The sequence below is a fragment of the Anopheles funestus genome, chromosome 2RL (assembly GCF_943734845.2).
Source record: "Anopheles funestus chromosome 2RL, idAnoFuneDA-416_04, whole genome shotgun sequence".
Classification (NCBI taxonomy): domain Eukaryota; kingdom Metazoa; phylum Arthropoda; class Insecta; order Diptera; family Culicidae; genus Anopheles; species Anopheles funestus.
In genome coordinates this window covers 59,576,694-59,591,563 of record NC_064598.1, presented here as the reverse complement: position 1 = coordinate 59,591,563, position 14,870 = coordinate 59,576,694, and the positions used below count along the sequence as shown (strand labels likewise).

The 14,870-nt window shown below is 42.9% G+C and overlaps 1 protein-coding gene across 2 annotated transcripts in view; it reads right to left on the bottom strand.

Annotated features, from left to right (window-relative positions):
• Positions 1 to 1,775: 1,775 nt before the first annotated feature.
• Positions 1,776 to 14,870, bottom strand: part of LOC125761586 (protein gustavus) — a 115,219-nt gene continuing 102,124 nt past the window's right edge. For both annotated transcript variants that reach the window (XM_049422838.1, XM_049422837.1), the window contains 2 exons: positions 5,058 to 5,971; positions 1,776 to 4,978 (listed from right to left, as the gene is read on the bottom strand). In XM_049422838.1, coding sequence (XP_049278795.1) covers positions 4,839 to 4,978; positions 5,058 to 5,760 — 843 coding nt within the window. In that variant the 5' untranslated portion in view covers positions 5,761 to 5,971 and the 3' untranslated portion in view covers positions 1,776 to 4,838. The remainder of the gene's footprint in view (positions 4,979 to 5,057; positions 5,972 to 14,870) is intronic.

Sequence of the window (14,870 nt, the reverse complement as noted above, 5' to 3'; positions counted from 1 at the left end):
TTCGTATACACTAACTTCTTGTACGGAGACATTAAGACTATTTACATTTATTTCAAATGTACTCCAAATCCTACACAAACATTTAGAACTTATTTTGATACTATATTTTTTTTAATATTATTTAAAATAAGTGCATTACGTATTGCCTACCCATAGGCGCAACACATTGGTGATTTCAGAAATAGTTGCTATTTAATTTGCGGTATTCCAAGAAGCCAACCGTCAAGTCATTAATTCTTCTTCCGTTCGTTAGTGCATCGGATGTGCAGTGCACGACCTCATCGTACGGCCTCATGCTGAAGTAACAGGTGTAGTTTTAAAACAACAAGAGAATAGAAAGCAGTTGTTCACAAAAAACGGCTTCATAAAGGGTTATTTCGAAGGAGTCGAGAGAGTCACAGTGCTCGAGGTGTGTCTTCCTGGAGTGTCCGCGCTTCATTTTTGTTCATCAACTTACATGTGCGAGCAAGTTTATACAGAGGTGACTGCGTCGAATTAACAACATCCTGATGCCTGCCAACCGTTATAAATGGCGCAGAAATTCGATAAAAAACACCATGGTGGTGCTGCTTTGGTGACGTTCCCATGGTTCCTTCATCCGGTCCTGAGGGTTGTCTTCCCGTTCCGTAGCTAGTGTCATCATGTACTGCTACTAAGGTGACGGCTCCACGTTATATCGTTATTCGTTGCTAGCGTGGTGACCCCTCATTCTCTAAGGGAATTCTGTGCATGATCGGATGAGTCACCCGTCAGTTGTGATGCGCAGCTTCGACATGATCACACATGTTTAATATTTGGCTGTGGTGTCCACGTTTTACAATGAAGCTGCCAATTTTTGGTAAAAGTTACATATAATATTAGTTTGTTATTTTAACTCTTTTATGCATTCATTCAGCTACTAAGTACTTGAGGTTTGATTTTCATCTAGAGGGCACGTAGTTGGCAGGCTATCAACTGAAATATTCATAGACTGGCCTTATAGGCTAATCTTCAAATATTTGAGAGTTCATTCGACCAATTCGAATGATCTGATGTACGTAGGAGATAACTGATGGCCTGATGAAATCATTTCGAACAAACACACTTTTGCAAATCTGGTAAACAGGGACGTTTTGAATTCCACAGAAGCATTGAGAGTTTTGAGTTAACATAAAACGGAAGAAATTCTATGGAAGCGATGTCGATCGTCGGAGTGATCTTGAAGATATCAAGGCATTCCAGACCGAAATAGAGCATGTTACTATCCTTCGGATACCTTCCAATTCCTTCCCGTCACAAAAGATTCAAATGTAGGTTATTTCGTCGCTAAGCCATGCGTAACTTTCGCCACCACTTTAACTACTTCTGCAATATGCTCTGTGTATGGTTCGTGTTGCTTAATATCTTTTGATCGTACTTAATATCTCATGCCGGTTAAGAATTTCGTGCTCTCATATTATGCATCCTCCGGGCACGGGGATTATTAACTGTTCATGATCATCTATCTTGCGATCACACACGTGGGGACGGTCCGAATGGGATTTGATCCCCGGTCTTTCCGTGTGGACCGGCGCCGTTTATTACATACACCACCGGGGCCACTAGCAAAAATGTTAAAAAGGTTCATAGTAATGGAATCATAGAGTGTAGTCGACTACTTACCTTGTTTACTCTTTCGTAAATCGCTTATGATCGAAAAGATCGCCTTCGATGAAGTTGTTGCTAAACATCATTTTAAAAAATGCACATATGAGATCATCAGCTTAAAGTGAAACAAAGCCCATATATATAAAGCCTTTTTTCTCACATTGTCAGTCCAGTAGATTTATTAAACAAGAGGAATCATCATCGGGAGTCATTCACTCGATAAATGCACACACTAACGGAAGGGCGCGCTCTTACAATGCTTTCTCTACTTTCACATTCACTCTTACATCGGCTTCTTCTCGACTAAGCATTCATTCTGTCAAGCTTCTGTGTGATTTGTTTTTTGTTTTTTTTTTCTAAACTCTTGCTTAATCTTTCTCACATTTTGCTCTATATTATATATACGTTTTGTATCCGCACGTGTTTGCGGAAGGATATTTTCTTGTCTATTCGTTGCCTTTTCCTAGCGCATTCATTCTCAATACATCCCTGGCTTTCGATTATTTTGCGGAATAATTCCGTTGCTCATTCACACTCGAATCGTATATCCAGACATTCGGTTCCCTTTCATACACAGGCAGTAGTATTATAATCTCTCCTCCTCTCCATCCCAATCACCTTCCTCACGTACGCACAAAATCCCAATCACACATGTCCCATGCACACCTTGTTCTTCTCTACTACCATCCCATCATGCACACGGTCGCGTTCGCCATCGCATTACTAGATTTAGGATGCTTTTGTCCTTCATTCTTTATCGCCACTATTATTTTTTCTCGTTCGTACGTTCTCTCTATCTCTCTATTCTGGCTCGATCACACGCGGCACTCGCGCACGTGCGCTCGCACTGTTTTATCTCATGCACGTTTTACAATATCTTTTTCACTAAAAAAACTATTTTACATATTTTTTTGTTTTGTCGTTAAAAAAAAGCTTATAAAAAACAGAACACAGTTTATCGATACTCTTTTCGCCGTGATTTCTAGTCCGTTTTGGGGGAAGGAAGGGTATGTGTGTAGGTGTATATTTTAATGATGGCCCAAATGCCGAACCGTTCATTAAACCAATTTCCCAAAATAGGCGCTGGATGGTTGAAACATCAGAGAAGGAGAGGGTATAATAGCCCATTGGCTGCAGAACATCGCAAGCGATAATAAGAGGAACAGTAAATATCTCAAGTAGAATTAGGATTTTGTTGGGTGTGATAACGCAAAGTCTGCGTTCATTGACGCACGAACGATTATTAAAAAGAAAACAAAACAAAAAAGATTCTAAAACATGTACATCACATCTGCTGCACACATCGATATTCATAGGAGGAGAATCAAAGGTTAAGAATTAAAATTGTCTACAACTTTAGAAAACCGGAATTTGTTCCGTTTGCTGCAACTGGCAAAGAGCATGAAAAGGATGTTGGTCAGAAGGGGGCGCAGGTGGCAATATTAAAGGAGCAGCGCCATATGACACACAGGTCCATGGTGGTTGTGGATGTCGTAGTTGTCGTCGTGTCCACGTCATGTCGGTCTTGGAAGCGCAATCCTTTCAAATACTAAACGACAGAATCGTTTTCAACTCTTTTAGTCAATTCTGCTCATTGTCGGACTTCTCGGGGTTGTCCTAAAAAAAGCTTTTGTCTGAGTTTAGCCCACCTAAGATATACGTTTGTATACATATATCCTAACACACGATTCCACATTTTTCTCGTCGTCAATTCTGATAAGATCCAGTGCCGGCCATTTTAGATGCTGCAGCTTCGTTTCCTTTACTGCATGTTTTGAACGCTAAGTGTTTGTATTCGTTAACCGCAGCTTTCTGGCGTTGCTCATTCATTCCTCTCTTCATGTAGGCGCTCGTTCTGTCGTGCAGGTGTTATCAGCGATAAGCACACACATCACACGGCAGAGTGAGAAAACTTATTGCATCGGTTGTCGTCGATCAATTATGCCACTATTTGTTTTCAATCCAAAAAGAGGCTATGCTCTCTGAATGGTGTTGTGTAGTTGCTATGTATGTAAATGTATAATGAGAGGTTGTGCTGTTCCGGGTGTGGTAAGAGTTTTGTGCGAAAGGCGATGGTCACCCCATCCACGTCCGTCCATCATTAGTCACCTCTCTCTCTTGACTTTCCCTAGCCTGTCTATCAATAATTATTGCTTTTAACCACGCTCTGCTGAGGGTGGAGAAGTGGATCTCGCGATGCCCATGGCGATTGTAATCCCAAATACTAGGAACACACGAAAACAACGGTCATCGTTCCTCCCCTTTAAATAGCAGCATCGACCATTAATCCACAGAACAGTGTCTTCCACGTTGTACCGGGAGATTTCATCGTACCACCGAATCATGCAAACGAATTCGTTGAATGTTGTTACGCTATCTTTTTATCACAAATAGTACAGGGATGTCAAACAAATCAAAACTATGCGGCCTACTACAGGAATCGTACCAGCAAACAATCCTAACGCTCGTGATCTAAACTCGAGAGTGAGAGTGTTTGCGTAGCTGTCTGACACCTTTCAGTATGTTTAGTAGTAAATGTAATGCTTTACCTCGTCCTAAATTTTTCATAATTATAGCAATGAAATATTTGTAATAGTAGCTATCATAATCTTCGCCACATTGGCAGGGACACAATTATTAATCTATACGTAATAGTCGTGCTGCCCTGGTCGGTGTTATGATCGTAAAAACTATGCTTGCTTTCGAATACTATCACTGCTCTTTATCTTCCGTGTAGATAGTACTTCTACCACTCTCACGAACTACGATCGATGTGCGATCCGATTCGAACCAAAAAGCTCGAGCTCCGTTCTCGGAGTGTACACTCACATTCTGCGCTGTACACATAACATGCACCCCGCAAACATGGTTTGTGAATCGCGAAACCGAAATCAAATCGATTCGTTCCTGGCACATGCTGGAGGTGATGGGAAGCGTATCCTCGGCGGTTGATGAAGATGAAAGTAAACACGAAGAACACACAGGGACCCAAACAAGCTGGCCCAGCTATTTATGACGACACCTGCTACTGCCGTCGCGGAGGATGTACGTTGTTTACAACTGAAGGATCGGTTAGACTGTTTTTAAAGAGGTGTAGTAATTTTGCATTTACTGCCATGTTCCAAGGTGATGATGCTGTTCCGTCCTTATCGGGCTCAGCGAGGCCCTTCCCCTTCTCTTATCATGTCTTCCACCACTTGTGAGACGTTTTATTATCTTCGATCCCGGTACAACAGATAGGTTTTCATCGACTGCGGCAGGGCTAGGTTTGGTATACGTTCCTCTAAATACGTCCGGCCGATTCTCTGGCGAATGACGCGCCTACAGAGATCCATTAGTGGTAGCGGTTCGGCTAAAAGAAAGCAAGGAAAAATGTATTAGCGGTTGGCATTGCACACTTTCATCTAGTTCATCTGGGTAACTCTACTTACGATCTAATCCGCCAATGTATTTCATCGTTATTTCACAGTGCCCCCAGACAGCTGACACGATCGGGTATAGTTTTCGTCCCTTCAATCCCTTGAACGCCACACCCAAATACTGGCCATCGACGATAAAACTGAGCGTTCCCTCATCCATGTCGAGCGCTACGAGGAACTTGTCCGGCACCAGAAATGTTTCCTCCGATTTCAGTATCGCAGGGTAGGTGACGCCCGGACAGGACTTGGAGTTGTGGAACAGTTTATTGCGTCCCAGGTCCCAGCCCCAGCTGTGCTCGTTTAGGCCGACTAAGCTTTGATAACCTACAGAGTGCAGGGGAGCTTCAGCGGTAGCTACACCGATCACCGCATGCGTTCCACGCTGTCGTGTCGACCAGGTCACTTCCCACACGTGCAGGCCCTTGGTGAAGCCCACCTTGCCCCGTATGCAGTCTGTGCTCTGTGCCACCGGATGTCGGTGGAAGGTCATTTTGTCGTCCTCCTTCACAAACACGTTTAGCGATCGGTCCTCCGAGTTCCACGAGTACTTGAGTTGCGTTTCCCGTGGCGCCGGCGGCATATCGAGCAGAACATCGAGCCGTGCTGGACGCTGGAAATGAGCTGCCAGTTCGCGGGGAATCTTCGGAATGAACGGGGACGGTTGATCACGGCTGACCGTTTTGACGCTTCCACTGATTTTTTGGCCCATATTCATGCCACTGTGACTACTGCTGGTGTTATTTGTGCGACTGCTTCTGGTGCTACGGATGGCAACCTTGTACGATACGCGAATACGCTGCTCACAGTCTCTGGGATCGATGCGGTTCAGGACCACGCGCGGCAGTAGTGCGGGGGTGGATGACGATATACTCTGTGGACGGCGACGTTCGCTTGACCTTAACACCGGACCCCGGCTAGATTTGTATCTGCAAATGTAAAGAAATAAAAAAAACGACCGTTAGTTCCTGCATGTATTTACGTTCACAACGATCAAGGTATATCTTTTGCGTTGGCATATTTTTCCATACTCTTTCCATCTTTCTTTGTGGTTTTTGGACGTTTTTTTACCTTTTCATAAATATAACAGATATTTCTTCCAACCTCCACTCTAAAAATACAATCAACCACATGTAGAGCCATATTTAGAGAGAGTTGAAAATACACAAATCGGTACTACATCGGTGTCCTTGGACGTAGTGATCCCTTTCTCCAGCAGCAGGAACAAAGCCACCCGATGTTTACAATGGTGCTTTTCTGTGACCCTGCACCGATTTGAGAGAAACGATCCAAAAATAATCGCACGCCTTTGCGTTCGGCGCACCCACCCACAACTCTTTCTGCATCGATGCACACAATTCCTGCTGAGATTCTCAGAGTTGCTATACTTTCTGGTTTGTCCACTTAGTGCACCATTCCATTGACGGAATGCCAGACTGGTGAATTGTAAACAAGAGCACAATCCGACCCAGAAAGAAACACGTTCCACAGTTGTGTCCTCGCTATGAACAATTCCCAAAACCAGACACCTTCACTCAATGAAAGTGCTACCAGAGAAACCGAAAATGGAAAATTATCGACAAGGTTAATCAAACACCACACTTTTCCACAAGCACATTAGCAAAATCGGTCTATAAAACCTGCTTAAAACATTTCATAGTAAAAGGATGCGTTTACTCAACGTTTACGCATTTGCTCACGCATTTGAAGTGAAAGACATCGAGGACATTTAAGGTGGCATATATGTTTTCCTTTGGAGGCTATTTGGTACCTTTTTTCTACTCGGTCTAGGTACCACATTTTTCAAATAAAACTAAAATAATCGGCAGATGGTTTGATTTCCTATATGTTCTGAAAACAACGTAGTATGTTCACTGCGATAAGTTATCCAACACGACCAGTTAAAGTCATAACAAATATAACCAAAAAAAACCTTACCAAAAACCCAAGCAGGTGAAAATAAGCATTCAAAGGATTACTTTTTTTATTGCATTTCATATTTTTGCTTCAACCTGCCAGACTTACTGCTGCAGGTGCGTATAAAGTGCGTTTGTGGCAACGAATGAGCAAAGAATATCAAAAGAAGGAAGTAAGGAATCGCCTTCAGGTAACAGCTGCTGCTTCTGCCAACAGCGGCTCGGGGAGAATTGAATGGTCGTTTTCAATAGTAGAACAGGAGCTTTATGTAGGCAACATGCTTATCGGTTTACTACAATGTGCTTCAATGTTCAAGGATAATCTATTTACTGTCGAATGCTATTAAAGTAGGTAATCATCAGCATCTTTCTTCAACTTTGTTAATTATCATCGTTCACACGTACTATCAAACGCGATGGTATATCTTTACGAGCGAGTGTTTTTACCAATTTAAGCTTCCCTTTCTTCTATGTACAAAATGTCAAAGCCATTTTAAATTGAATTTACCACTTGTCACTCAAACGAATTCGCAACTGCTCTCACGATGATGCTGGACTCCAGACACATACTACAGCGTGGTAATCAAATAGGCTGTGTGTGCGGTAGTGTGTCTGTTTTCGTTTATGCTAAGAAAACGATCGGATAGCCCCTTTCTATACAACATTGCTGCTATCATTGCATCGATTGCATTCATTGCGGCAATGGCGACTAAATGTCAAAATCATTAGCAATTTCCTGCTGTTAGTTGGTGAGCCTGTCCATTGCCTGTGTGCGAGAGTGTCGTGCCTTTCTGCTTATCAGAGAAGTTGTGTACGGTTCTGTGACGTATAAAAACACGAGTCTCATCGTTCTTAACACTTACACACTCCTGTGCATTCTATACATTGCTCCTATACAAGCTCTATTTTATGCAGGCGTATCTGTCTGATTCGATCTTCGTTTCCATTGTTTCATGGGCGGTACAGCACAAGACCATGCTTTAAGCGCAATAAATTAAAGACAAAACTTAGCATTTTTACCTTCTTCGCACTTTCCTGGGCCGGCAAAAAGCCACGATAACTAATGCATGAATTAAAACGCACATACATCTCCGGGGATCTACGCAAATGGCGATGTCGATAAAGAATGCGCAGCAGCACAACAACAGCACATACACACTTCAAAGGTTTGCCAGCATGGAAATTGTACAATAGAATCATATCGATTTAATGTCAAACAGCAAGATAAAAGGGAGAGAAATCACAATTCGAGTACAGCCACTACGGTTTCTTATGTATTCTTGCTCTCTTTTTCTCTCTTTCTCTTTCTCTCTCTCTTTCTTCCTCGGTTTTCTGGCCAAGCCAGCCTCTGCCAGCAGCAGCATCCGGCGGTAGCAACGCAGTGTATGTGTGAGTTTGTGAACCGCTTGGAACCGCCATCGGTCGATTTCGCACACAGTGAAAGCGCAGGAACGTTACGTTAGGGCAGCATCCATCCGGCCAGTGTAAATACTTTCATTGCATTTACTAACCGATCCCTTCGCAAACGTAACACGAACAGGATATACACGGATCATGCGCAGTTCCTGTTCCTGTGATGCTTGATTCGTTCCTTGTTCCACCAGCCGGTGGCAGGCTCTGTCGAGGGGAGTGCTTCCCTATATACCCGGGGCACGTCACGGTACGTCCGTTCCTTTGTTTGTTTCCCTTACTCCGAAAAACTGTTTCGTATTCCTTGTGCCGTCCTGCTCTGGCTCTATGTTTGAGTCTCCTTTCCACGCTTTAAAATACCCTTTTATGTGCATCATCGATCACAATTGTACATTTGCGCAATCCTGTCGTTCCGTGTTTCCTTTCCCAGAACCAACACATCCTGTCAGAGCGGAATACTAAAATAGGATGCTGCACATAGTTCCTAGAAAAGTTCTTCTTGATTGTTCAACTTCTAATGCTGTCTATAATTTGCGATCGATAAAATGTGTATCCTTTCCTACCGCTTGTCGTTGTTTATCGTTTATTTTGTCAAGATTGCTGATGTTGTATTTGCTATACGAGACAGAAATGGAATTCGTAAGAAATTTATATTGCATTGCTAACATTATTAAAATGTTTGCGTCTTGGATAAATGGTTCTAAATCATATTAGATTTAATATTCGAATGCTTAGGGGTGGTTTATGGTTTAATAATAGCTAAGTCTCTATTCTGTACAAACAGTGCAACAAAATACTGTTATATCTAGCAAAATTTCAACTTTTTGACTTTTTTACACTGTTGCTGTCTAACCACTCTAGCTCCCACAATGATGCTAAAGTAATCGCACGCACGCTCTACAAAAGACTGGGCCGCAGTTGTAGTTAATTCTCCTTATGAAAAGCAGAAAAAGGCACCGTTTTGCGTTGTATCAATTTGTCATAATTCATTACTCAAAAGGAAAAGTAGGTTCCCCTTCTGCTGTCTTACTCACTCGAGTCTAATGGTTCGGTCAGCATGGTTCCAAAACAGCTGTGTTTGTACGTTATTTGTTTGGATCGTAATTATCTGCCAGCCGTTATGAAAAAGTAAAGGCAAATAAAAAAATAAAAGAACCGGGTAGACGAGTTCTAACGAGTTCGGACTACGGATACACAAGCGGTACCCAACGCACAAGACTCATAAAAAACGTGTAACAAATTTTACAAACCAGAGGACAACTTCTACACATAGGTAAAAAGCGCTCGCTAATAAGTACACCATCAACTGGACACATAAATATCATTGCAGACCGTATTGCACCGGTGTAAAAGTGGAGTGGTATTAAGCTTAAGAAGCATTGCCTTACGACACCTGAAATGGGCGTCCCAACTTTACGGCAAGCAACGTGCTACAGCAAGCTTAGTAACGCAACTGTTAACACAACTTGACTCTTTAAGGAAAGGTGTCAATGGTTCGATCGCTCTAAGCAAGATCAATACCTCCCAAAAACGATCACTTTTCATATGATATTTAACGTGAGCTTGTTATAACTTCCGCCAGCAGCGACGGATGTGGTATTCTTCGAAATGATCAAGCACCATACAATGGCTAACATACTTGAAGCACTTAAAGAGCCTCCGCCAAATATACTTCGGTGTCATTTAGCAAAAAAAAGGAACACAAAAAACGGACCATATATTCATCTTCGCTCCACTTACTGTGAAGGTCTAACCTGCTGAAGATGGTAATGTGACACTCTGACCAAAAGTTTTCGACTGTCGATTACGGGCTGGAATCGGTTTACACGCGCATGCAACAAGATCGAGCATCATTGGGCCTGGGAAAAGGCAAACCAAGGATCTTGACGCAATGCAGACATGAAGAAAAAAGAAACTTTCAGTAAAAAACGTACCCCGAGCGCATATGAACGAACGAAGTGATACTATTCATTTACCACATCCGCCGATAAGTCTGAAAAGGAACCTAACTAAACTGATCTGGAACATCCTGTTTCCGATGATCCGATGAGTGATTTTGTGAATGTATACATTGTGTTTAATCCAGGGACCATGCTTATTCAACCGCGCCTGTTCTCAATGTTCCTGTCTGTTGCGCCCTGTAACACACCCGAATGCCATATGGTAAATTGATTCAATTCACCACAATGATGATAATGACTAACACCGCGTACCAGATGCAAAACAGATCTCACGAAGAATGAATCATTTGATTATTAATTTCTAACTGCGAAACATTGCATCCATCCAGCCTGCTATGGCCTGTCATATTATCTTCTGGAAACGTTACGGATGTATATATATATATATTCATATATGTTTATAGATTAAGAATGTTGTATTTGAGATATATCCTTAAAAACTATTAAACCTCCAACATGAAATACTTCCGTACAAGCAGAGTAGAATCTTTTAATGTAACGAGAAGGAAAAGATATTCAATAAACTTGAAATTCTCTTTACTTAAACAAATCCCTAAAAGATCAAGTAATGTGGGATTGCAATTTAAGAATGGAGTACATACATTTTTATAATCGAACCCTGCTATGTCTCCAATATTGCAGTATTACTTAACAAAAACGAAAAAAACAACAAACTATTCTAAAACATGCTTACAGACGACAAACATCGATTGTTCAATGTTGCTCGTAGTGCCATGCTGCGTTGTGTGCGGACCTTGGGAAGCAATTCGTCGTTCGGCGAAGGTTTGTTCGCGCTACTCGGTCAGCCAGCGAGACGGTTATGTAAGAACCGAGAGCATTATGATTGAAATGCAAAAACCCACACCGACCACCGACACTGTGTACAGAAAGAGACGGCACACGCGTTAACCTTCAATCTGACCAAATCGTGGCATAAGCAAGCCGCACATTTAGTGTGCTGGGAAACTGTATTTGGGAGTGGAAGCCCCGTCAAAGGAGTGTTTGTGCGCGCATTTATGTTGCGATGTCGGTGGTGGCGCCGTACAAAATAGTGAGAAGAAAAAATATGCGTGCCGTAAACAAAAAAAAAAAGGAAAAGAAATCATGTTGCCAGTTATGCTGCACACCATGACCATGCATCTGCAGATTCAATGCGCAGCAGCATCACACAGCCACGCCGGAGACGAGAAGCGTCTGGTACCGAAACCCCGACTACGTTTCGCATTTTTGCAGCTTTACATAATGCAGCGATCGTGTACCAATGCTGCCGCTGACGTTTGCAATGTGGTATTGCTGACACCGATAGCTGTGCGTGGTACGGTGGCAATGCATCACACGTTGCATCTATTTCCTTCACTAGTCTGTCAAAGTCGGGATTTACACTCAAGCTCGCTAAGATTATGTGCGATCTTTTGAGGTTGCACTTGGGTGCGTAGTGTGCGAATGTTTTTTTATATATTTGTGCTGTTCAAACGTAAGATATACAGAAGAAATATCCTCATTTGATTATTATAGTATTATAATGCATATATTACCGTATGCGTTATCGTTCCAATTTTTATGGGATACGTGTTTTAAGTAAGCAAACGCATAGGATACATGGCATATGGTTTAAAAATTGAATATACCATATGCGCGCACGCTCAACCGTCCGCATTGCAAACATTGCACAATGATCGCGCGCGCGGTTGAGGTTGCAAGCCCGTACAAAGCCATTGAAGCAAGGACCGGTTAATCGTGCTACAGTCCCAATTCAACGTTCGTCCTAGCTGCCAACCAGCTAACCGAAACGACAAGAGCGTGGCCTATTCTCATTGCAGGGCTGATCGGTTTTTCGGTGGCCGTCATATCATTCGAATTGACCGCACACGCTTCATGTCTACCTCGTGGTACTTCGAGCGCTGGCAAGGTGTTGGTGCGTGCCGTGCGCCATTAAGATGACCTCGTACGTGAGACCGTGTACGACCGTGTGGCTGTGTATGGTCAAAGTTGGCCGCTCTGCGAAGCCGCTCTAGGTAACAACGAGAGAAAGAGAAGCCGGAGTGGTAGCACGCCAGATCGTGGGCTAGCGATTGACCTTTTACCGAAAACAATGACCATTAAAAAATTTATGCAGATTGAGCATAATGAGACGACCTTGGTGATCAAACTCTCAACAAGAAACCAAGCGTATAAGACCAATATGTGTGTATATACGTGTGCGAGGATGAAGCAAACCACGCAATCTTCGCCAACCAGACAGCTGCCACCATCGAGCTACTAACGCAATAGATGGCACATGGTACGCAACACTCCGATAGAGGTGCAACAAGGGTACGCAGACGTGTGTAGGAATGGATGGAAGCCCATTTTTGTACGGTAGGAGAAGTTCGGTTTGCTATTGCTACAGTTATTGACATTTGCCTATCAATCGATACTTCGCTAAATGGCGCGTGTTTCTCTCACACTCCACCACCAAAAAGCGCTGTCACAAACGCGAAGTTCATCCAATGTGCGTTAAACAACGAACTCAACCCCCAAGCCGACCATGAGACGTCGGGATTCAAACTCGAATTATGAATGGTGGTGTGCACAGAGCTAAATGCAAATCAAATAAGCTTCTAAAGAAAATGGAGGTGTTGTATTAGTTTTGTACTCACGTGAAGAGGATGGCGGAGATCCTCCTCCTTGTGACATCACGATCTATCGACGACAAGTTGTGCGAGTGCTTGATGGTCGTTAGATATTGTCGGTATCGTTAAGCAAACGTTCGAAATATAAACCTGTTTCGGTGACATCGGTGGCGTATTAGTGCCCTTGAGATTATCATGCACACCCTTTGGCCGTACAGATCACATGCAAAAGAGCAATGATAGCGTTTGGGGTAAACTTGATTCATCGCTTTAGGTGACGTTGAGAGTTTCGTGTTTTGCTTGACTCGGTTCATGATCAGTAATTTCCTCGTTTGGAGCCTGAAAACTTCCACGATCGTCCTTCATCCCTGCGATCCGTCGCTGTACTTTAACAGCGTGTGTCTCGTCTACGAGCAATTAGCAGCAATTTAACGCTCTTTTGCTTTATGTAAATTTAAATTACAACGGCACGTTGTCCGTGCAACTTCCTACCATTGCTTTCGCCTTTAGTTGTGTGTGGTTTTTCTACGCTTTTCAAACTCTTCAGATAAACATCACGGGCGGGTGGATGTGTCGGGTGGTGCATTTGTGCAATTATGCGTTATCTCTCCGGCGTGTGGTTTTTCTTTCCTTCTTTGTGACACGTTTTTAGCATACGTTCGTGTGGACCTTGGCCTCACACGTGTGCGCGCACCTTCGTTGTCTACTAGATCGTCGTGCAGCGCAACATGAGCGCGTGCGGTGGGAAAACGCAAACTTCACGCAGTTTTGATTTCTAGCCATAGCCATTGGAATAACAATGATAAAACGATGCTAAAATGGAACAATTCTCACTCCCAACGTTTTGGTTAGAGTTTGATTGAGGCAGTGTTAACGTAAGCTAAGCGTCTGTTGAACACCCACACTTGTTCCTTTGCAAGGAAATACAAACGCTAAGCTTAAAGTCGTACTATTTTGTCTCTGCCCTGTCCGAACGGTAACCAGCCAAACTAAAAGACGCATGCAAAACGCAGGTTTTGATTATTCAACAGCAGAAAAACGGTCTCCGGTCCATACGGTCTCGGCTAATGTGAATGTGGCCAAGGTCAGCATCATTATTTCTATTATTTGCTACACCATTTACAGCAGCAAACGGCGGCACGATAAAATGGCAAACACTGCTTCTTACGACCAACTGTCGCGACAAACTGCGATCGCGGAGGTGGCTACAGTTCCTTTTTTGGGCGTCCTCCGCATCACCACACACATATTTATCTCTTTATCATTACCAATCGCTTAAGCACGGTAAGATTGAATTCCAAGACACATCCAAGCTTGCCTAACCTATCTCGATTATGTGTGTTAAGAGCCGGTGAAATAAGAAGCAATCGTAATCGAAGCTAACGCACATCAGAGCCCATCTTATGAAGGCAACTTTAAAAGTGGGCGACACTAATGTACGAAACCACCGGCATAAAACGAGCCAAAAAAACAGATTATTACAATAATTCAATTTTAAAGCACCTCAATAATGGGTGGAAAATGAAAAACAATTGCCTACTTACCACTGACAACTATGCGGGTTTTAAGTACAGTGAACTATTGATGACTCAGACCAGCAATTCATATTCATGTCAACGCTCAGCTGGCACTTATGAGACACTCGTTTCGACACAAAAATGAACGAAGGTCAGCAATACCCTTATAAATTGACACAATCTACCATGAACGATAAAGAAACCGATCGACCAAACGGCTACCCTTGCACGTTGGTGGGTACGGCGAACCATCTTTTTTACTTCCTCAAAATTATTGTTTGTGTAATCGATACGTCCGTTTGTGACCCTTGAAGCAAACAAAATGTTCGTGTATATGTTTGATGACGTTCGGGTCGAGGCGATTCAACAACCTCTAGAGGACATCCCCCTCCTCCAGTATGTCCTCGTTACT